The sequence below is a fragment of the Hyla sarda genome, chromosome 9 (assembly GCF_029499605.1).
Source record: "Hyla sarda isolate aHylSar1 chromosome 9, aHylSar1.hap1, whole genome shotgun sequence".
In the NCBI taxonomy this organism is placed as follows: domain Eukaryota; kingdom Metazoa; phylum Chordata; class Amphibia; order Anura; family Hylidae; genus Hyla; species Hyla sarda.
In genome coordinates, this window is record NC_079197.1 from 17,108,895 (window position 1) to 17,132,550 (window position 23,656).

The 23,656-nt window shown below is 46.2% G+C and overlaps 2 protein-coding genes across 5 annotated transcripts; one reads left to right on the plus strand and one right to left on the minus strand.

The window, feature by feature from the left end:
• Window positions 1-1,501: 1,501 nt before the first annotated feature.
• LOC130290830 (uncharacterized) lies at window positions 1,502-15,904 on the minus strand. Of its 3 annotated transcripts, none has more exons than XM_056538950.1 (5): window positions 15,720-15,817; window positions 10,706-10,958; window positions 8,212-8,321; window positions 2,879-3,094; window positions 1,502-1,796 (listed from the first exon to the last, which is right to left on the minus strand). In XM_056538950.1, exons 2-5 carry the CDS (start codon window positions 10,948-10,950, stop codon window positions 1,633-1,635), a joined length of 735 nt encoding a protein of 244 aa, XP_056394925.1. In that variant the 5' UTR covers window positions 10,951-10,958; window positions 15,720-15,817; the 3' UTR covers window positions 1,502-1,632. The 3 variants fall into 3 exon arrangements, with proteins under 3 accessions (XP_056394925.1, XP_056394924.1, XP_056394923.1); XM_056538949.1 differs by having other exon boundaries at window positions 1,503-1,796; window positions 15,769-15,904; XM_056538948.1 differs by having other exon boundaries at window positions 1,503-1,796; window positions 15,730-15,831.
• DPM2 (dolichyl-phosphate mannosyltransferase subunit 2, regulatory) lies at window positions 15,868-19,294 on the plus strand. Of its 2 annotated transcripts, XM_056538952.1 has the most exons (4): window positions 15,868-15,932; window positions 16,020-16,109; window positions 17,354-17,456; window positions 18,487-19,294. In XM_056538952.1, the coding sequence occupies exons 1-4, from the start codon at window positions 15,930-15,932 to the stop codon at window positions 18,543-18,545; spliced, it is 255 nt and encodes an 84-aa protein (XP_056394927.1). In that variant the 5' UTR covers window positions 15,868-15,929; the 3' UTR covers window positions 18,546-19,294. The 2 variants fall into 2 exon arrangements, with proteins under 2 accessions (XP_056394927.1, XP_056394926.1); XM_056538951.1 differs by lacking the exon at window positions 15,868-15,932 and having other exon boundaries at window positions 15,939-16,109.
• The last annotated feature ends 4,362 nt before the right edge of the window (window positions 19,295-23,656 follow it).

Below are 23,656 nucleotides of genomic sequence, written 5' to 3' on the forward strand. Positions count from 1 at the left end.
CTGCTGTATGCTCCACAGGAAGTTGTGTAGTTGTTTCCATTCTGACCACAGTGCTCTCTGCTGCCACCTCTGTCCATTGTCAGAAACTGTCCAGAGTAGAAGCCAATCTCCATAGCAAACCTCTCCTGTTCCAGATGTGGTGAGGGTGTGATGAGGGCAGATGGAATTAAAGGGGTACTCTGGTGAAAACCATTTTTCTTTTAAATCAACTGGTGGCAGAAAGTTAAACATATTTGTAAATTACTTCTATTAAAAAATCTTAATCCTTCCTGTACTTATTAGCTGCTGAATACTACAGAGGAAATTGTTTTCTTTTTTGAATGCTCTCTGATGACATCACAAGCACAGTTCTCTCTGCTGACATTATAATAATAATAATAATAACGCTTTATTTATTGTTGTCCTTAGTGGGATTTGAACCCAAGTCCCCAGCACTGCTAACCACTGAGCCACCATGCTGCCCTTAGAATACATCTGCTATGCACGGTTGCTAAAATGGACAGAGATGTCAGCAGAGAGCACTGTGCTCGTGATGTCATCAGTGTTCCAAAAAGAAAGGAATTTCCTCTGTAGCATTCAGCAGCTAATAAGTATTGGAAGGATTAAGATTTTTTAATAGAAATAATTTGCAAATATGTTTAACTTTCTGCCACCAGTTGATTTAAAAGAAAAAAGGTTTTCACCGGAGTACCCCTTTAACCTAAGGGCAGATGGCATTAACCCCTTGTGTTCGTGACACCAGGGCATGGTTTATCCTCTACACCATCCGAAGGAATATCGCTGGATCCTGGGCTAGGCACGGGGGCAAATAATGACAAAAAATCTTAACCCTTCCAGTATTTATCAGCTGCTGTATGCTCCACAGGAAATTATTTTCTTTGTAAATTTCCTTTCTGTCTGACCACAGTGCTCTCTGCTGACACCTCTGTCCATTTTAGGAACTGTTCAGAGTAGAAAAGCAAATCCCCATAGGAAACCTATCCTGCTCTGGACAGTTCCTGACATGGACAGAGGTGTCAGCAGAGAGCACTGTGGTCAGACAGTAAGGAAATTCAAAAAGAAAAGAACTTCCTCTGGAACATACAGCAGCTAATAAGTACTGGAAGGATTAAGATTTTTTAATAGAAGTCATTTACAAATCTGATTAACTTTCTGGCACCAGTTGATTTAAAAAAAATTAAATAAATAAATAAATGTTTTCCAGGGGAGTACCCCTTTAATGTATTTCAGCTCCCGCAGGCACTAACCTGTGTTGTATATTGGTGATGCAGCCGCAATGACATTATCTCCTTTAACAACCGGTTTAAGGATCATTACTCTCAGAGTCTAAATGTGTCGCATTTAAAGGGGGTTGTCGATGGAAATGACCAAAGAAGTCAATAGCCATGGACTGCAGGGCGGTAATTATCATAGAGGTCAACCATGTCTAGGTCACATGATGCCTGGGGCCGAGGAAATCCAAGACGGTCAAAGAATCAGGCACGCTTTCATTTTATCATCACAAGCACTATGTGAGAAAAGAAAAAGGATCTGTTTTATTTTCCCAAGAAACAGCGCCACTCATGTTCATAGGGCTGTGTCTGGTACTGCAGCTGCGCAATTTTATTCTATGTGTTGGATTTGAAGTTTCATTCATACATTGAAATACTCTAAGGAGTCCTCTTCATGACAACTCTCATCCGTCAAGATGGGTTTCTGATTTCTCCAAAACAAGCTGCAGATCCCGCACCAGATATGGGGTTCGGGGGTGACGTGACTTCCTTCTAGGGTCTGCATGGAGCGCAGGGTGGACACACCTACAGAAAGAAGAAAGCCCTTAATAGTGCAAGTAGAACAGACAAAAGAGCAGTGTTTCCCAACCAGGGCGCCTCCAGCTGTTGCAAAACTACAACTCCCAGCATGCCCGGACAGCCGTTGGCTGTCCGGGCATGCTGGGAGTTGTAGTTTTGCAACAGCTGGAGGCACCCTGGTTGGGAAATACTTCTTTGGATCATTATGAACCCACCGGAAACATTTCCTAAAGCGTTCATGATCACCATTAGAGATGAGCGAACTTACAGTAAATTCGATTCGTCACGAACTTCTCGGCTCGGCAGTTGATGTCTTATCCTGCATAAATTAGTTCAGCTTTCCGGTGCTCTCGTGGGCTGGAAAAGGTGGATACAGTCCTAGGAGACTCTTTCCTAGGACTGTATCCACCTTTTCAAGCCCACCGGAGCACCTGAAGGCTGAACTAATTTACGCAGGATAAGACGTCAACTGCCGAGCCGAGAAGTTCGTGACGAATCGAATTTACTGTAAGTTCGCTCATCTCTAATCACCATGATGAATTTAGGATACATAATAATAGTCTGGTATACCTACTTGCTCACCCTCACCTGCCAGTCCCTCCCTTTAAAAGGGTTAATCCATAAAGTAACAAACAAAAAATAAAATTAAAATAAATAAAATAAAAAACATAACTGCATTCTCCCAGAAATAGCGCCACCCTTTTTCGTCAGTTTCAGTGTGGTATCGCAGCTCAGCACCAATGAAGCGAATGGAGCCGAGTTGTAATACCACGTATAACCTGAGGAGGAGAGAGGCGCTGTTTTTGGGAGAAAAAAAAAAGCCGATATGTTTTTCTAATCCGTACAAGACCACAATTTTAGGGTCTTTATTACGGCCACAATATCCAAATCCGAACACCTACCATCACCACCCACCATGACTTCACTGACTCAAACCAAGAGGATTATAGGGTACGGTGAGCGACCACCTTGGCTCCATGAAGTCTACTGTGATCACATGACTTCACATCTCCTTTTCCATCAAGTTCTTCATGTTATCAGTCGCCATGATTACTATTTACCGCCAAGTTGTGATCCGGTATACTCACCGAACAAGAAGTACGCTGTTAGCGACACCACGAACATGATGAGGATGATGTTCCCCGGGCCCACGTCTTCGGCCTGGCAGCTGCTGGGACAGGCACACGGGCTCTGTACAAGGATCTCCAGAACCTCAGTCATGTCCTCCACCGGGGGGAAGGTAACCATGGAGACGGAGCTGCAGTTATAGTGGACCACTGTCCTCAATGGACTCTCCTGTGAGGCTGAGGGGGGAGAATGGTTACACGGTGACACCTCTGTTTACTACATTTATATTGATGTTTAAATCAGGACATGAGGGGGGCGTTCCTGGAGCGCAGGACATGATTGCCAAAAACGGTAATGTCCTGCCGGGTCCGGGACAGTTGGGAGATCAACATAAATACCAAATATGGAAATGTCCTACTGGATCTGGGGCGGTTGGGAGAGTAACATGACCGCCAAAAATGGGAATGTCCTGTTGGATCTGGGGCGGTTGGGAGGTCAACATAACAACCAAAAACGGGAATGTCCTGCCAGATCCGGGACGATTGGGAGGTCAACATGACGGCCAAAAATGGGAATGTCCTGCCGGATCCGGGACAGGTGGGAGGTCAACATATGTCCGTCAATAACAGGAATGTCCAAACAAATACGGGACAGTTGGGAGGGAAACATAAATACCAAATATGGTAATGTCCTACTGGATCCGGAAAACTTTTAGGAGGTCAACATGACTCTCAAAAATGGAAATTTCACACCGGATCTGGGATGGTTAGGAGGCCAACATAACAACCAAAAATGGGAATGTCCAGCCAGATCCAGGACGGTTGGGAAGCCAACATGACTGCCAAAAATGGGAATGTCCAGCCGGATTAAGGATGGTTGGGAGGTCAACATGACCGCCAAAAATGGGAATGTCCTGCCGGATCTGGGACAGGTGGGAGGTCAACATAAATACCGAAAATAGGAATGTCCTACTGGATCCAGGAACTTTTAGGTCAACATGACTGTCAAAAATGGAAATTTCCCACCAGATCTGGGACGGTTAGGATGCCAACATGACCACCAAAAATGGGAATGTCCAGCTGGATCTGGGGCAGTTGGTAGGGTAACATGACCGCCAAAAATGGGAATGTCCTGCTGGATCTGGGGCGATTGGGAGAGTAACATGACTGCCAAAATTGGAATGTCCAGCTGGATCTGGGGCGGTTGGGAGGTCAACATAACAACCAAAGACGGGAACGTCCTGCCAGATCCAGGATGGTTGGGAAGTCAACATGACTGCCAGAAACGGTAATGTCCCGCCAGGTACATGGCAGTTTGGGGGGGGGGGGGTTTGCAACATGACCATAAAAAATGAAAATGTCCCGCTGAATCCGGGAAGGTTAGGAGGTCAACATGACCACCAAATATGGGAATGTCCTGTCAGATCCGGGACAGTTGGGAGATATTCTTACATTATTATTCAAGGTCCAACTAGTCTCTCACGTGATGATGTATAAGAATGTGGTTATAATAGTGACCTCCAACTATTTTACAACTCCCAGCATGCCCGGAGAGCCTGGAGTTGCGTTTTTGCCACAGCTGGAGGCAGGATCTGGGTCAGTTGGGTCTGAGAGACCTCTGCCATCTATTGGGAATCTCATTACTAGTATTACATTACAATCCGTGTCTAGACCCTGCGCTGCTTCCCCCCCAGATGACTTTATCAGGAGGTTACGTCACTAAATTGGGCTAAGTAGCTATTAAAATGGAGAACGCAGACAAGAGCGATAATGCGTTCCGGCGTGCCAGCCCTTCCTGATGCCAGGCCTGTCCGTTTGCCAGGCAAGCTGCAGTGAGGATATATAGCAGGTCTTTACTGTCTCATTATATATACTGCGGTATCAGGAATCATTGTTATATTTGGACTTTTATCACAATAGGGGATTTTCTGGGAGGAGAACAGGCACAGCCACAATATACAGAGAGATTGTGTATTGTATGCGGAAGAGAAAGCGCGCAATTGTGTATTAATGGATGGTTAAGCATTAGAAAAGTGAACTTTAAACAATATTTATTTATTAAACTACCCTAAGACAGTGGTCCCCTAACTGTGGACCTCCAGCTGTTGCAAAACTACAACTCCTAGCATGCCCGGATATCTGTTGGGTTCTTCTCCCAGAGTGCACCAGAAAGGAGGATGCCCTTATATAGTCATTCTCCATAGTCTATAGAAAAGGCACCCTCCCCTCCCCTCCCCCAAATAATCAGTAGCCACAATTACATCCTATCGAACATGAGGCACAGTATGGGGGGGGGGGGAGGGGGTTGAGATGCTCATCTGAGGCACAAGGCACAGTAATGGGGGGGGATTAGGATGCTGATATGAGGCACAGTAATGGGGAGGGCGAATGCTGACCTGAGGCTCGAGGCACCATAATGGGGGGCGGGGGGGATGCTGACCTGAGTCACAATAATGGGGGGGGGGGACGCTGACCTGAGGCACAGTAATGGGGGGAGGGATGCTGACCTGAGGAACAGTAATGGGGGGAGGGATGCTGACCTGAGGCACAATAATGGGGGGGGGGGGGACGCTGACCTGAGGAACAGTAATGGGGGGAGGGATGCTGACCTGAGGCACAGGAATGGGGGGACGGATGCTGACCTAAGGCACAATAATGGGGGGGGGATGCTGACCTGAGGCACAGTAATGGGGGGGGGGAGGGATGCTGACCTGAGGCACAGTAATGGGGGGAGGGATGCTGACCTGAGGCACAATAATGGGGGGGGGGACGCTGACCTGAGGCACAGTAATGGGGGGGGGAGGGATGCTGACCTGAGGCACAGTAATGGGGGGAGGGATGCTGACCTAATGCACAATAATGGGGGGGGGTGGGACGCTGACCTGAGGCACAGTAATGGGGGGATGCTGACCTGAGGCACAGTAATGGGGGGATGCTGACCTGAGGCACAGGAATGGGGGAGGGATGCTGACCTGAGGCACAATAATGGGGGGGGACGCTGACCTTAGGCACAGTAATGGGGGGATCCTGACCTGAGGCACAGTAATGGGGGGGATGCTGACCTGAGGCACCGGAATGGGGGGAGGGATGCTGACCTGAGGCACAGTAATGGAGGGGATGCTGACCTGAGGCACAGTAATGTGCTGACCTGAGGCACAGTAATGGGGGGGATGTTGACATTAGGCACAGTAATGGGGGGATGCTGACCTGAGGCACAGTAATGGGGGGATGCTGACCTGAGGCACCGGAATGGGGGGAGGGATGCTGACCTGAGGCACAGTAATGGAGGGGATGCTGACCTGAGGCACAGTAATGTGCTGACCTGAGGCACAGTAATGGGGGGGATGTTGACATTAGGCACAGTAATGGGGGGGATGCTGACCTGAGGCACAGTAATGGGGTGACACCACTTTCTGCTGCGCCGGTTCACACAAAAACCCTAACAACAGCTCTGAAAAGATATCAATGTACTTCACCTTTCCTACTATGGCAGACAGTGTATGTGTCACACAGAGGAAACAGAGGAAGGATATCTTCCACGTGTGACTTGTGATGTTCAGGAGGGATGTGACAGGAATGAAGTGGTTGTGCGGTTTTCATGGCCGCAGCCATGACAGGAGCCCCGAGGACATCAGCTCAGACTAAGCCTAAAGATTTATAACCACCTTCCAAGACATCGGAAGTCATGAGACATTTCCAAAAAGCTGCGCTTCCTCAGCACCCGCGCCAATCTCCGAGACATTACTGTCACAATATCCCCTCCGCTTCCTGCACATTTAATAGGATAAGCTCCTTTAAGCACCAGACAGGGGGCCATTGTATTATCTTGTGACAGAACGCATTTACCCCAAAAAAAATCCCGGTAATCTTGTCTTAACCTGCATTACGGCATCTGAAGGAATTACAAGTCACGGATGATCTCTGGGGCGTCGGCAAAGGGCTGAACACAGAGTCATTTTAAGCAGTGGGTCTCCAGCTGTTGCAAAACTACAACTCCCAGAATGCTGGGAGTTGTAGTTTTGCAACAGCTGGAGGTCCACTGAGGTAGGGCCTACGGGTGGCATCATGATGTCCTCCTACCTGACCTGACGGGCTATTTAAGGGGTATTCCCATCTCATGAAGTTATCCCCTTTCCATAGGTCTGACCTCTGGGCTCCCCACCCCAAATCCCACGTTCAGCGCTTGGCAATGTTGGGCCACCCCATAGAGAATGAATGGAGCGATGGTCATACGAGTGTGATGTTCATTGCGGGTGCAATTTGTTGCCCCGTTGGCAGGATTGGGGGGGGTCCCAGCGGTTGGACCTCCACTGATCCATACGGGGGGGGGGAGATTTAAAACCTGAGCTGAGGAAAAAGTTGCCCAGTTGCCCATAGCAACCAATCAGATCGCTTCTTTTATTTTTCACAGGCCTTGTTAAGAATGAAAGAAGCGATCTGATTGGTTGCTATGGGCAACCGGTCAACTTTTCCTCAGTACAGGTTTTCATAAATCTCCCTGTCCGTGCGGACATTCCAAGCCGCTATCCGGGCATGCTGGGAGTTGTAATTTTGCAACAGCTGGAGGCACGCTGATTGGGAAGCACTGGATCAACCTTTGGTGGTAACACAGCGCCCTCTAGTGTACGTTCATTATGGCCATTAAGGAGATTTATCAAATCCTGTCCAGAGGAAAAGTTGCCCAGTTGCCCATAGCAACCAATCAGATCGCTTCTTTCATTTTGCAGAGGCCTTGTTAAAATGAAAGAAGCGATCTGATTGGTTGCTATGGGAAACTCAGTAACTTTTCCTCTGGACAGGTTTTGATAAATCTCCCCCATTGCCTTTAATGTTTTTCCGGGAAAGCTGCGGATGTGTAAAGCGTCGGCGCCGTGAAGTCTGTGTCTCACCACTATCTCTTATTTTGTTATGTCTCTTTATTTTATCATGGTAGCGGAGATGGGGTTTTATGAGAATATTAGCTGCTATTATTTTTTTATTATTTTTTTCATCATCATTTTTTTTGTTTATTTTGGCAGCGTTGTCTCCAATTTGAGAAACTACAATCCCCATCATGCCCTGGCAGGCATCGGATGTCAGGACATGATGGGAGCTGTAGTTTTGGCAACAGCTGGAGAGCCACCGGTTAGGGAACATTGTTCTAAAGAAGTGGTCTCCAATCTGATGCCCTCCAGCTGTTGCAAAACTACAACTCCCAGCATGCCCGGACAGCCAACGGCTGTCCGGGCATGCTGGGAGTTGTAGTTTTGCAACAGCTGGAGTGCCGAAGTTTGGTGACCACTGGTCTGAAGGGAGATGCTTGTCCTGTCCCCCATGCTTGACACTGCAGCTCAGCCCGCTGTCACATGACTTACCTCTGTATGTGACCGACAAAATTTTGCTCTCGTTGCTGTAAACAAACTCATTGCCATCATGCGTCCCGAATCCCGTGTATTGGGGGACATTTTCTTTTGCCTCTGGGTCTCTATGGAGAAAAAACATTAAAAAACTATGGGGGGTATTGCTAAATCTCCCCCTATGTCCTAGGTGTATGTTCACAGGTAGCGTATTTGCAGCAGATTTTATGCTGCAGATTTTATGCTGAGGATAAGATAGTGCAGGGCCTTGTTCACAAAACAGAATATCCATGCGGAATCCGGTAGAAAAATCCTGCTGTTTTCAATGTGATTCTACAGCACCGTGCATATGGTGGCATTTTTGCGTCGGAAATATCTGCCGTGGAAATTCTGACTGACATGTCTATTCATTCAGCAGAATCCACTGGGAAATGCATTGCCTTCTATGGAGACTGCGAATTTACCAGCGGGTCCTAGCGCCGGCATGTTCCATATTAACATAGCCTATGGGTCTGTTCACATGGCAAATTTCCATGGAGAATTCCACGGAAGAATTACGCCGGAAATTCGGCCGTAATGTGACTATAATTTAATTTCAATAGGATTCCGCCGGCCTTTTCAGATAGCAGTGGCCACCGCGGAATTTTTTACTTTCCGCAGAAAAATATAATCAGTCATTGAAGTTAAAGAGTACCTTTCATGATCTTGTTAAATTTTATAATCCTCCCAGTTCACTGCCCCCATCATGATAAACCACCCCCTGCCTTTATTTTTATTATGTTTTAGTTTTCTACCTTGATATTGCTCTGTATTTCCTGCTCAGCCTCAGTCAGATTCACAGACTGGGAAGGGGCGTTCCCCAGCAGGCGTGACATCATCTGAAGCCATACAGGGGAGAACTTCCTCCCTCACTCTGCTACATACAGCCCAGAGCAGTTCAGTGTGAGATGAGCTATGATTGGATAAGGCAGCACACACCCCCTCAGCATTTCCTGATTTTGGACTTCTGCCAGGCCAGCAGGAGTCCAAAGTCTGTGCAAGAGATGGGGGGGGAAATGTGCTCTGGACAAGTAGGGAGACACCTAGTGGCAGCTTTTTTAAACACAAATAAAACATAAAAAACTTTATTTTTTTAAACAAAGTACATTCGAAAGATTGTTTTATTTACCATAAGGAGTGCAATAGAAAAAATGAGTTGTGCCCATTTGAGGTTAGATAATCGAAAAATGGGCAACCTCAACATTTTTAAGATCTCTGCTTGCTGTTAAGGTATAAAACTACGCTAGGGGAATATATCTCTGTTAGGCCATGTTCACACAGCAGAATTTTCAAGCGGAATCCAGCGGAAAAATTCAGCTCAGAAATATTGTTGCGGCACAATCCCATTGTTTTCAGTGGGGTTCCGCTGCACCATGTATATGATGGAATTTCCGTGGTGGAAACATCTACCACGGAAATTCCAATTTCAGATTTTCTGTGGAATCTATGGAGATGGCGCATTTTCAAGCGGTCCTAGTGCCTGCAGCCTGCGGAATGTCCAAGGTGTAAACACAGCTTATACGCCATGCTTTGGGGGATACATTAAAGGGGCTATCCAGGAAAAAAAAAAAATTTTTATATCAACTGGCTCCAGAAAGTTGAACAGATTTATAAATTACTTCTATTAAAAAAATCTTAATCCTTTCAGTACTTATGAGCTGCTGAAGTTAAGGTTGTTCTTTTCTGTCTAAATCCTCTCTGATGACACCTGTCTCGGGAACCGCCCAGTTTAGAAGCAAATCCCCATAGCAAACCTCTTCTAAACTGGGCGTTTCCCGAGACACGTGTCATCAGAGAGCACTTAGACAGAAAAGAACAACCTTAACTTCAGAAGCTCATAAGTACTGAAAGGTTTGAAATTTTTCAATAGAAGTAATTTACAAATCTGTTTAACTTTCTGGAGCCAGTTGATATATATATATATATATATATATATATATATAAAAAGTTTTTCCTAAAATACCCCTTTCAAGGGTTTATCCAGGAAAAAACTTTTTTATATATATCAACTGGCTCCAGAAAGTTAAACAGATTTGTAAATTACTTCTATTAAAAAATCTTAATCCTTTCAGTACTTATGAGCTGCTGAAGTTGAGTTGTTCTTTTCTGTCTAAGTGCTCTCTGATGACACGTGTCTTGGGAACTGCCCAGAGTAGAAGCAAATCCCCATAGCAAACCTCTTCTACTCTGTGCAGTTCCCGAGACAGACAGAGATGTCAGCAGAGAGCACTGTTTCCAGACAGAAAAGAACAACTCAACTTCAGCAGCTGATAATTATTGGAAGGATTAAGAATTTTTAATAGAAGTAATTTACAAGTCTGTTTAACTTTCTGGAGCCAGTTGATAAAAAAAAAAAGTTTTTTCCTGGAATACCCCTTTTAAGGTGGATACATTTTCCCTGCACTGATACATTGCGACAAACTATCAGGATAGAGATTTGCATGGCAGATGAGTTACGTGTAAGTTGCATTACCTGGACACGACGCACACGGCCACATGGGAGCAGTTCACGAGGGCCATGGGTTCACTGAAGGGATGGCAGGGGCTGAAGGTGATGGATTGTTCCACGCTCTTCCCCTGCACTTCACGCCGCACCTTCATGTTCTGCGTCAGAAAACCCGCCATATTTCCTAACGCCGCCAGATTGACCACCCCGGAGCCGTCCTTCATCAGGCATTTGCAGGGGTTTACTTTAATGCATCCATTGGGGTCCCCCATAACTAGTCCTAAGTAGGAAAGAAGCAAAAAGTATCCTGTGGCCATAACGGAGGATCAAGGCAGGAGCAGCACGTACAGCAGATCTATAGCACATAGGTGACAAATAGTACAAATGATCCTGACACATATCAACACTACACTGTCAGGGAGGAGGGCCGGGGGCAGCTCAGTCACCCTCCAGATGATGCAAAACTACAACTCCCAGCATGCCCGGACAGCCAACGGCTGTCCGGGCATGCTGGGAGTTGTGGTTTTGCAACAGCTGGAGGCACCCTGGTTGGGAAACACCACTTGATGTCAACACAGATCATGCCAAACATAGACCAGGCATGCTGGGAGTTGTAGTTCTACAACAGCTGGAGGCACCCTGGTTGGGAAACATCACTTGATGCCAACACACAACAATACGGGAAATGATCCCGGAACATATAAACATTACACTGTCAGGGAGGAGGGCCGGGGGCAGCTCAGTCACCCTCCAGTTGATGCAAAACTACAACTCCCAGCATGCCCGGACAGCCGTGTGCTGTCCAGGCAAGCTGGGAGTTGTAGTTTTGCAACAGCTGGAGGCACCCTGGTTGGGAAACACTGCTTGATGTCAACAGAGATCATGCCTAACATCGACCAGGCATGCTGGGAGTTGTAGTACTACAACAGCTGGAGGCACCCTGGTTGGGAAACACCGCTTGATGCAAACACAGAGCATGCCCGGCATAGACCAGGCTTGCTGGGAGTTGTAGTTCTACAACAGCTGGAGGCACCCTGCTTGGGAAACACCGGTCGATGCCAACACAGAACAATACGGGAAATGATCCCGGAACATATAAACAAAACACTTTCAGGGAGGAGGGCCGGGGACAGCTCAGTCCCCCTCCAGTTGATCCAAAACTACAACTCCCAGCATGCCCGGACAGCTGAGTGCTGTCCAGGCATGCTGGGAGTTGTAGTTTTGCAACAGCTGGAGGTACCCTGGTGGGGAAACACTGGTCTATGGATACACCAGGCTATGTATCCATAGACCTGCTCAAAAAAATAAAGGGAACACTAAGATAACACATCCCAGATCTGAATGAATGAACTAATCGTATGAAATACTTTTGTCTTTACATAGATGAATGTGCGGACATCAAAATCACACAAAAATTATCAATGGAAATCAAATGTAAGAACCCCTGGAGGTCTGGATATGGAGTCACACTCAAAATCACAGTGGAAAACCCCACTACAGGCTGATCCAACTTTATGTAATGTCCTTAATACAAGTCCCAATGAGGCTCAGTAGTGTGTGTGGCCTCCACGTGCCCGTATGACCTCCCTACAATGCCTGGGCATGCTCCTGATGAGGTGGAGGATGGTCTCCTGAGGGATGTCCTCCCAGACCTGGACTAAAGCATCCGCCAACTCCTGGACAGTCTGTGGTGGATGGAGCGAGACGTCCCAGATGTGCTCAATCGGATTCAGGTCTGGGGAACGGGCGGCCAGTCCATAGCATCAATGCCTTCCTCTTGCAGGAACTGCTGACACACTCCAGCTACATGAGGTCTAGCATTGTCTTGTATTAAGAGGAACCCAGGGCCAACCGCACCAGCATATAGTCTCACAGGGGTCTGAGGATCTCATCTCGGTACCTAATGGCAGTCAGGCTACCTCTGGCAAGCACATGGAGGGCTGTCCGGCCCCCCAAAGAAATGCCACCCCACACCAATACTGAGCCACTGCCAAACCGGTCATGCTGGAGGATGTTGCAGGCAGCAGAACGTTCTCCACAGCGTCTCCAGACTGTCACATGTGCTCAGTGTGAACCTGCTTTCATCTATGATCTTGGTGAGCTTTCATCTTGGTGTTCTCTGGCAAATGCCAAATGTCCTGCACAATATTGGGCTGTAAGCACAACCTCCACCTGTGGACGTCGGGCCCTCATACCACCCTCATGGAGTCTGTTTCTGACCGTTTGAGTGGACGCATGCACATTTGTGACCTGCTGGAGGTCATTTTGCAGGGCTCTGTCAGTGCTTCTCCTTGCACAATGGTGGAGGTATCGGTCCTGCTGCTGGGTTGTTGCCCTCGTACGGCCTCCTCCACGTCTCCTGATGTACTGGCCCGTCTCCTGGTAGCACCTCCATGCTCTGGACACTACACTGACAGACACTTCAAACCTTCTTGCCACAGCTCGCATTGATGTGCCATCCTGGATGAGCTGCACTACCTGAGCCACTTGTGTGGGTTGTAGACTACGTCTCATGCTACCACTAGAGTGAAAGCACCGCCAGCATTCAAAAGTGACCAAAACATCAGCCAGGAAGGTTAGGAACTGAGAAGTGGTCTGTGGTCACCACCTGCAGAACCACTCCTTTATTGGGGGTGTCTTGCTAATTGCATGTAATTTTTCCCACCTGTTGTCTGTTCCATGTGAGATTGATTGTCAATCAGTGTTCTTCCTGAGTGGACAGTGGGATTTCACAGAAGTGTCATTGACTCGGAGTTACATTGTGTTGTTAAGTGTTCCCTTTATTCTTTTGAGCAGTGTATGTATATATATATATATATATATATATATATATATATGTATATTATCCGAGTGTCTTATATCTTTCTCCCCTCCGGCCCCAAATCCTTGTGACAAAGACAACAGAGACTCTTTCATGTTTATTTTTGACCCCTTGATAAAGGGAACTTGTGAAATGTTTGTAAATGACAGGGAAGTCAGATGAATAGGCGCCGTGTGGGAATTACAGAGAAGAATCGCAGTATAGTCCGGACACGTCTGCTGTAAATACCGTACACTGCCCAAAATAAACATAATGATCGGGTTGTGACCGTATAAACACGTTGCGCTATTCTAAGGCGGCTGGAACTAAAGGATCGGAAAATACAATGTACAATGTGACAGGAGAAGAAACTGCGGCAATCTGTATCTGACTGCACTTGTTCTGCTATTATTATTAGAGATGAGCGAACTTACAGTAAATTCGATTCGTCACGAACTTCTCGGCTCGGCAGTTGATGACTTTTCCTGCATAAATTAGTTCAGCTTTCAGGTGCTCCGGTGGGCTGGAAAAGGTGGATACAGTCCTAGGAAAGAGTTTCCAGCCCAAGGGAGCACCTGAAAGCTGAAAGAAGTTTGTGACGAATGAATTTACTGTAAGTTCGTTCATCTCTAATTATTATCATTGACAGGAGATTAGGGTACGTTCACACCTACACAGATTGATGATCAGGATTTTCTGCTGCAGATTTCAATGTGAACTAAATGACTGAGCGCAGCTTCTAATCTGCAGTTACAAATCCAGAGCATCAAATCTGCGCAGGATCCTGTATGTGTGAACGTAACCCTTAAAGGGGAACTCTACCCAATGATTTCCAAAGCACACTTCACACTCTATAATGCAGTGTTTCCAATCAGGGTGCCTCCAGCTGTTGCAAAACTACAACTTCAGCATACCCGGACAGCCGAAGGACATTAAAGACAAAAAAATGGATGGGACTGTTCTAGAGGCACGGGGGGGGTGGGGGGGGGGGGGGTGGGGGGGGGCACTGTGGAAGGGACTGTTATAGAGGCACTGGGGTTTAATGGTTATGGGGCACTGTGGATGGGACTGTTATAGAGGCACTAGGGGTTTAATGGTTATGGGGCACTGTGGATGGGACTGTTATAGAGACAGTGGGGGGCTAATGGTTATGGGGCACTGTGGATGGGACTGTTATAGAGGCACTAGGGGTTAATGGTTATGGGGCACTGTGGATGGGGGCTGTTATAGAGACAGTGGGGGGGCTAATGGTTATGGGGCGCTGTGGATGGGACTGTTATAGAGGCACAGGGGGGTTAATGTTATGGGGGCACTGTGGCTGGGGCTGTTATAGAGACAGTGGGGGTTTAATAGATATGGGGCACTGTGGATGGGACTGTTATAGAGGCACTGGGGGTTTAATGCTTATGGGGCACTGTGGATGGGGCTGTTATAGAGACAGTGGGGGGGCTAATGGTTATGGGGCACTGTGGATGGGGACTGTTATAGAGGCACTGGGGGTTTAATGGTTATGGGGCACTGTGGATGGGACTGTTATAGAGGCACAGGGGGGTTAATGTTATGGGGCACTGTGGCTGGGGCTGTTATAGAGACAGTGGGGGTTTAATAGATATGGGGCACTGTGGATGGGACTGTTATAGAGGCACTGGGGGTTTAATGCTTATGGGGCACTGTGGATGGGGCTGTTATAGAGGCACTAGGGGTTTAATGGTTATGGGGCACTGTGGATGGGACTGTTTATAGAGACAGTGGGGGGCTAATGGTTATGGGGCACTGTGGATGGGACTGTTATAGAGACAGTGGGGGTTTAATAGATATGGGGCACTGTGGATGGGACTGTTATAGAGGCACTGGGGGTTTAATGGCTATGGGGCACTGTGGATGGGACTGTTATAGAGACACTGGGGGTTTAATGGTTATGGGGCACTGTTGATGGGACTGTTATAGAGACACTGGGGGTTTAATGGTTATGGGGCACTGTTGATGACACTGTGAGTGTTATGATTAGTTTAAAACTATGTATGGTGTTTATGACACTGTTATGGGGACACTGTGGATAGCACTGTTATGGAGGGATTACATCTAAAACTGCTGTGGAGGAACTACAAAGGAGTTAAAGGGGTATTCCGGATATGGGATGAAATGTTTGATCACGGGGTCCCGCCAAAGACAAAGCAAAGACAGAACAAATAATAATAATAAAAAACAACAACACCAGGCCTCAATGGGAGGTGTACAAACATGAACGAACACAAATCCCGCCGCGCATCCTCATTTGTTTTCAGCGTACCCTCCCCCGCACGTTTTCACTTTGGTTCGTTCCAACTGAAGTCTCTGCGTCGTGACGTGCGAGTGACAGAACTACAATCTCCAAGAGCCTTTGCGCCAAACGCGTCTTTCCGATTGGCTGCTGTGTAACCCGGAAGTATGGGGACTGAGTGACGTAGCAGCATGGTGAGTTGGAGCTGATAGCCCGGTGTGATGAGGCGCACTGCCTGCTCTGTTCTCCGGTTATCGGTAACTGTGTGTGTCTTGTTACAGGCGACGGGGAGTGACCGGCTGGCCGGGGCTGGGCTGGTGGCATTCAGCGCTGTATTGTTCCTGTATTACACCCTGTGGGTCATCTGCCTGGTGAGTCCTGGATCCGGAGCCGTGGAAAACTACTACTCCCAGCATGCCTTGGTGGGATGACGGTTTATAAGCATTCATACAGCTAGTGCAGTGTTTCCCAACCGGGGTACCTCCAGCTGTTGCAAAACTACAACTCCCAGCATGCCCGCACAGCAGAAGGTTTTCAGTGCATGAAGGGAGTTGTAGTTTAGCAACAGCTGGAGGCACCCTGTTTGGAGTGTATGTCTGGAGAACATTGATCTACAGCAGTGTTTCCCAACCAGGGTGCCTCCAACTGTTGCAAAACTACAACTCCCAGCATGCCCGCACAGCCAAAGAAGTTGTATTTGGAGGCACTGTGCTAGTAGATGAAGTTTTATGAGAATGCTCATACTGCTAGTGCAGTGTTTCCGGACCATTGTGCCTCCAGCTGTTGCTAAACTGTCCGGGCATGCTGGCAGTTGTAGTCTTGCAACAGCTGGAGGCACCCTGGTTGGGAAACATAATGTTAGTGGAATCCTCCCCCAGTTACATGCACTATAAGTCCCAGCATGCCATGGTGCATTGATGTTTTATGAGCGTGCTCGTATTGCTTGCAGATCCTCACCCGATAACATGAACTACAAGTCCCAGCATGCCATGGTGGGCTAATGTCTTCTGAGCATCCTCATACTGCTAGTAGATCCTCACCGAATCACGTGTACAACTAGTCCCAGCATGCCTTAGTGCATTGATGTTTTATAAGCACGCTCGGGCATCCTGTTGTCTGTGCACTACAAGTACCAGCATACTGGAAATTCTACTTTTCCCAGCATGCAGTGGTGGGCGGATGGTTTATCAGCATCCTCATGTAGCTAGTAGACACACACATGTACTACTAGTCCCAGGATTCTCAGGCAACCTGTGGACACCCTGCGGTTAATGCAGTGCTAGAGCGCCGTGCCGTGATTGGCTGCGGTGACATATCTTTTATACATTTGGCGCATTTTTAATACTATTCTGTCTAAGTCCAGCCGAATACTTCTCACAGCTGCGATTTTGCTGCTGTGTATCCACATAGGATTGGATGGGATACAGCTGTGAGCAGTATGAGGTACATCTAGATCAGTGTTTCCCAACAGGGTGCCTCCAGATGTTGCAAGACTACAACTCACAGCATGCCCGGACAGCCGTTGGCTGTCCGGGCATGCTGGGAGTTGTAGTTTTGCAACATCTGATTGCCCAGGGAGATTATATTAATGCCGCCTCCTGTTCTTTATTTGCAGCCATTTATTGACAGTGACCATGTGATCCATTCCTTCTTCCTTCCCCGTGAGTACGCGGTGCTGCTGCCCCTGTCCGCCGGGCTCATCCTGCTGCTTCTCATGGGTGAGTCCTGTATAATGCTGGGGCTGGTCGGACCCATACATCCTTAGGATAGAGGAGAAGATGTCCAGGGGTGGAGTACCCCTTTAAATATTTATTGTAACAGGATAAATTGTTGTGTTGTGATTACACCGTTCCCCCCCCCCCAAATTTGTCCAATCCACCCCCCTATTTGTCCAATCCGCCCCCCCATGCATATATTCATGTCCATTCTCCTCCCCCATTTCATGTCCAATCCCCCTGTCTCATGTACGCTATAACCCCCCCCCCCTTATTTCACTTCCAACCTCCCTCCTCCTCTTTAATGTCTAACCCTCCATCCCTCCCCACCCATTTCATATCCAATCTCCCCCCATTTCATGTTCCACCCCCCCTCTCCAAATTCTTATGTCTAGCCCCCTATTTCCTTACCAGTTCCCACCCATTTCATATCCAATCCCCCCCCAAAATTCTTATGTCTAACCCCTATTTCCTATCCAGTTCCCACCCATTTCATATCCAATCTCCCCCCATTCCATGTTCACCCCCTCCCCAAATTTTTGTCTAACCCCCTATTTCCTGTTCAATTCCCACCCATTTCATATCCAATCCCACCCCATTCCATTTTCGACCCCCCCCCCCCCCCCCATTTTTATGTGTAACCCCCTATTTTCTGTCCAATTCCCTCCCTTTTCATGTCCAATCTCCCCCCATTTTTCATTTTCAATTTTCCCCCCTTCCTTCCCATGGGGGAAACCGAAAACATGTGATTCTTACCTAGCCCCAGATCCTGTTCCTCTCAGCTCCTTCCTGCTCAGCCAGTCACAGCCCTATAGGGGCCGGGGCAGGGTAAGCATCAGGTTTTTTATTTATGTTTCCCCAACACCATGTTGCACCTATACATGAGAGTCAGGTACATTATTTGGAAGCACAGACACCCCCCCCCCCCCCCAAATAACCAATTTCTTGCCCACTCGCTGGTACCTGTAACATAGGTAAGCGCCGCTCTATGTACACCCAATAATCACCCAATAATATTCGTGTATCTCCTCAGGTGTCTTTGTGACGTTTATCATGTGGAAAAGTCGGAATCCTAAAAAGAAGACGCAGTGATGAGAACAAGTCTCCAGACCTTTCTTATGTGACCCGAACTCCAGCAACATTCCTGAGACCAACGGGGGTCATCCGTCATATGGCATCACGTCTACCAGTGTCGCTCTGATCATGGATTCTACATACCATGGCCCATCACATAATATACTACCACAGTGTTTTCCAACCAGGGTGCCTCCAGCTGTTGCATAACTACAACTCCCAGCATGCCCGGACAGCCGAAGGCTGTCCGGGCATGCTGGGAGTTGTAGTTTTGCAACAGCTGGAGTCACCCTGGTTGGAAAACACTGCACTACCAGCTTATTGTTATCAGATACTGCCACCTGGTGTCTGAACTGTATTATGGCAGGTGCAGATTTAACGCTTTTGTTTCTGACCCCCGATATAAGCCTTTAGTTATTGGACATGGTGCATTTTGGCTTTTTGCTTTATGACCCCTACATATATTGGTTATTATTGGAAACATTCAGTATATAAGTTATTGATCATTGTGTAAATGAAAGAAAAACCAGAATGTACCATTATAGTTCTCATTGAATTACTCATCCACATCATTGTACATAATTGCACCCGCTGATGCCATAGATCCCTAGTGAATTCATGGGCAGCATAAAGACACATTATAGATGGACGTATAGCAGGAGTTGCCCCCCCCCCCCCCTGTCTGCAGACCACTGGGATACCTGGTAGGGAAATTGTAACTTAACCAATGCATTTGTTAATAAAGAATTCATTTTTTTTATACTGTAGGTCCATGTATTCTTTTCAATACTTTGTGACCTAAATACACCAGAAATGTCTTCAGTAGAGATGAGCAAACTTACAGTAAATTCGATTCGTCACAAACTTTTCGGCTCGGCAGTTGATGACTTTTCCTGCGTAAATTAGTTCAGCCTTCAGGTGCTCCAGTGGGCTGGAAAAGGTGGATACATTCCTAGGAAAGAGTCTCCTAGGACTGTATCCACCTTTTCCAGCCCACCGGAGCACCTGAAAGCTGAACTAATTTATGCAGGAAAAGTCATCAACTGCCGAGCTGAGAAGTTCGTGACGAATCGAATTTACTGTAAATTCGCTCATCTCTAGTCTTTAGCACTGAATTGCTGTTAGTGTATCAGCACAACCTACAAAAATTGTTACAAAGGACCACAATAGTATTTGAAAATATAAGCTTTATTAATTCTAAAAACACAGAATTAGACTGCATGCACACCACGTTTTTGCAGTACAGTTCCCGTATCAGGTTTTTGATGAAAAATGGATTCCTCAAAACCTGACTAAACCGTATCAAAACGTGTGTACAAATTCCAACCCGTATGCAGTTAAAAACCTTATACGGTTTAAAAAATGATGTCCGGTTGCATCCGTTTTTTTTTAAAGTAAAAAACATATACATTTTTACCTTTTCACTCCATTTTGAATAAAGTTTCACTTGTTTGATTGAAATTCCAAGAAAAAAAAAACTGTGCAAAGTCAAAAACCGTATGGAACTGTACGGTTCTGTATGGTTCCCATGTTTAAAAAATAAAAAAAATAAAAGGTATATGGTTTTTCACCCGGACCAAAAAACGTGGAAAACTACGGTTTTTGGTACGGGTAAAAAAAAAAAAAACAGACTAAACCGAATCATGCGTTTGAAATACGGTTTACAAGGTTATGTCAATGCATACGGTTTTCTATACGGTTCGGTACAGTTTTTAACTTGAAGGGAACTGTATAGCAAAAACGTGGTGTGCATGCACCCTTAGGGTAGGTTCACACGGGTGGATTTTTCTTGCAGGTTTTCCGCTGCTTATTTGAAAGTGGGCGGGCTCTTCTCGGCTGTCTGCAGCAGATTTTCCGCAGTGCGATTTACGTTGCAGAAAATTCGCCGCAGTCCCTACTGACTTCAATGAGGCTTGCCGCAGATTTTCTGCAGCGTAAATTCCACCGCGGAAAATCTGCTGCGGACAGCCGAGAAGAGCCCGCCCCCTTTAAAATCCGCAGAGAAAAATCCGCCCATGTGAACCTACCCTTACAGTACATAAAATAGGACGGAAGCAGCAGCTGACGAATGGCGATCTCCTTGTAGTCCCAGGCTGTGTAACAGATCAAAAAAATTAATAGATAAAGCAATGTTGTACATAAGGTGCAGTAAAGAGACACTAGAGATATGCGAACTTACAGTAAATTCGATTCGTCACGAACTTCTCGGCTCGGCAGTTGATGACTTTTCCTGCATAAATTAGTTCAGCTTTCTGGTGCTCCCGTGGGCTGGAAAAGGTGGATACATTCCTAAGAGACTCTTTCCTAGGACCGTATCCACCTTTTCCAGCCCACCGGAGCACCTGAAAGCTGAACTAATTTATGCAGGAAAAGTCATCAACTGCCGAGCCGAGAAGTTTGTGACGAATCAAATTTACTGTAAGTTCGCTTATCTCTAAGAGACACCATACAAATAATAATTGTATAGACAACAAAATATATAGCCAAAACCTGCAATGCATTTCTGAGCGGATTCCGCGGAAAGAATTTAAAACATCAATTCGTTCTGAGCAGGCTGGAATCGGAATTTTTAATGCAGATGTTTCCGCCGGGGGAATTTTGCCTTGTACGCAGTGCAACAGAATTTAATTGAAAATAATAAGACTCTGCTGAAACGGAATTTCCGAGTGGAATTTTTCCACCGGATTTTGCTCGAAAAATTCCATTGTGTAAGCATGTTCACACGGCAGAATGTCCGCACGGAAACTCTCTCTGCAGACATTATGCAAAATGCGGGCACTGGCAATAAGATGATGGCGCGAGGACCGCACGGGAATGCGCAGACTCCTAGATAACTATGGAGACTGCAGAAACAATGGACTTGTTATTCTTTCTGTGGACACGGAAATCAGAATTTCTGCGCCAGCAAACATCTGGCGCGGAGATTCTGCCGTGCACAGCGCAGCAGAATCCCATTGAATACAATGGGACTCTGCTGCTGCAGAATTCTGCCGTGTGAACATAGCCTCAGGCTATGTTCACACGGCGGAAAATGACAGAACGTCAGCCTGGAAAAATTGAGCGGACATTCCGCTAATAGCATGTTCTGTCAGTGCTCAAACACTCAAATGTCAAGTACGATCGATCTGAACGGACAGAAACATCAAGTACTGGAATACCAACAAGATGGAGCCCAGACACAACCAAACTAAACTGAAACCCCTGCAGCGCCCCTAGAGACAGAAAGGAATATTGCTCTTCTTTCAAAATTGCATTGTATTTCAATTGCTTTCCAGGATTTCTTTATCTTCAGGTGAGGCCGAACGTCTGAATAAAGGTCTAAACGTCATATAGTTTAAACATCATGTTATAAACAGATGATTTATCATTATAAAAGAACATATTCAATGTTTTAAATTTATTTTTATTTTTTTAACCAGGAAAAGAAACAGCTTTAAAAAAAAAAAAAAAAAAGAAAAGAAAAAAAGTCCTCCCTCCCCAATCTTTCAATTCTTTTCCCAGGTCTTCCCATTTCTATGCAGATGACTGCTATAGATGATGGATGGGGAATGAGGTAGGATGCAGATCACTGATAAGTGGGAAAAAAGAAGAATAAAATATAATAAAATATTAATATAAATATAATAATAAAAAAAATATTATAAATATATAATATATTAATATAAGATATAATGGGCAGAAGAGGAACCCAAATGATACATTTATTTTTTGTAATGTCCTTTATAGAGATGAGCGAACTTACAGTAAATTCGATTCGTCACAAACTTCTCGGCTCGGCAGTTGATGGCTTTTCCTGCATAAATTAGTTCAGCTTTCAGGTGCTCCCGTGGGCTGGAAAAGGTAGATACAGTCCTAGGAGACTCTTTCCTAGGACTGTATCCACCTTTTCCAGCCCACCGGAGCACCGGAAAGCTGAACTAATTTATGCAGGATAAGTCATCAACTGCCGAGCCGAGAAGTTCGTGACGAATCGAATTTACTGTAAGTTCGCTCATCTCTTGTCCTCTACTCTCTTGCTGCTGGCGGTGGTCACGATAGAGTGGGGCCCAATTTGATGTTTGGCTGTGGGACCCTTGGGTACTTGTTACCCTCCTGTTCTCGGGTTGGGGGATACGACATATGACGTGTTGGGAAAGTACAGATCAGAGTGGTCTATAGTGACAATTGTGACATCTATTGCATCATGCTGAACTGAGCAATGGGTTAACAGTACGATCCGTACGATGGTATACAGCCGCCACCAGCGTCATTACCAAAGCTCCTACTCCCCGGGGGTCTCTTCGTTACAGGGCCCCATTACTGCACCTATTTGCTGGCTGATTGCTGTAAATAGAGACAGGATTATAGGGTCCCGGGGGAGTCCTGAGCGCTTACGCGACCTGCCGGCATCTTACGCTGAGCCAATAGGAGCCTTGTCATATTGTGTCCCATTCTAGAAGCTACTAATACTAATACACTGGGCCGGGCACAACTACCCTCAGATGGTTCCATTACGTATTTGTATGTATATATATATATATATATATATATATATATATATATATAGTGCCAACATATTCTGCTACCCCCAGGAGCCATCAATGTGCGGTCCAGTAAAATCTCTTTGGGGAGCATCAACTTTTTACAATTTACATAAATAATAGTTATTAAATAGTTTGCATTTTTTTCGGGGTGCAGAAGGTCGGAGTCTCTATGGAGGTCCAGGAGTATAAATATATATATATATATATATAAGCGAAAAAATGCCAGCAGCACACCCGTTGTTAAAGTGCAAAAGGTGGGATTTTATTGACCCATATCAAGTGCACTTGATATGGGTCAATAAAATCCCACCTTTTGCACTTTAACAACGGTTGTGCTGCTGGCATTTTTCCGCTTCTGGATTATCTACACAGTCTGCGATCAACTGGTGCCAGAAAATTAAACAGATTTGTAAATTCCTTCTATTAAAAAAATCTTAATCCTTCCAATACTAATTAGCAACTCAATACTACAGAGGAAATTCCTTTCTTTTTGGAACACAGAGCTCTCTGCTGATATCACGCGCACAGTGCTCTCTGCTGACATCCCTGTTCATTTGAAGAACTGTCCAGAGAAGGAGAAAATCCCCAAAGAAAACATATGCTGCT

Bases quoted from the DNA above. Each gene is read 5' to 3' on its own strand.
- DPM2 (XM_056538951.1), top strand. From the start codon at position 15,960: ATGAGGCGCACTGCCTGCTCTGTTCTCCGGTTATCGGTAACTGTGTGT. The intron at 16,110-17,353 runs GTGAGTCCTGGA...CTTTATTTGCAG, and splicing joins CCCTGTGGGTCATCTGCCTG to CCATTTATTGACAGTGACCA. The intron at 17,457-18,486 runs GTGAGTCCTGTA...GTATCTCCTCAG, and splicing joins CATCCTGCTGCTTCTCATGG to GTGTCTTTGTGACGTTTATC.
- LOC130290830 (XM_056538950.1), bottom strand. From the start codon at position 10,950: ATGGGGGACCCCAATGGATGCATTAAAGTAAACCCCTGCAAATGCCTG. The intron at 8,322-10,705 runs GTAATGCAACTT...TTTTCTCCATAG, and splicing joins GCCGTGTGCGTCGTGTCCAG to AGACCCAGAGGCAAAAGAAA. The intron at 3,095-8,211 runs GTAAGTCATGTG...CTCCCCCCTCAG, and splicing joins TTTGTCGGTCACATACAGAG to CCTCACAGGAGAGTCCATTG.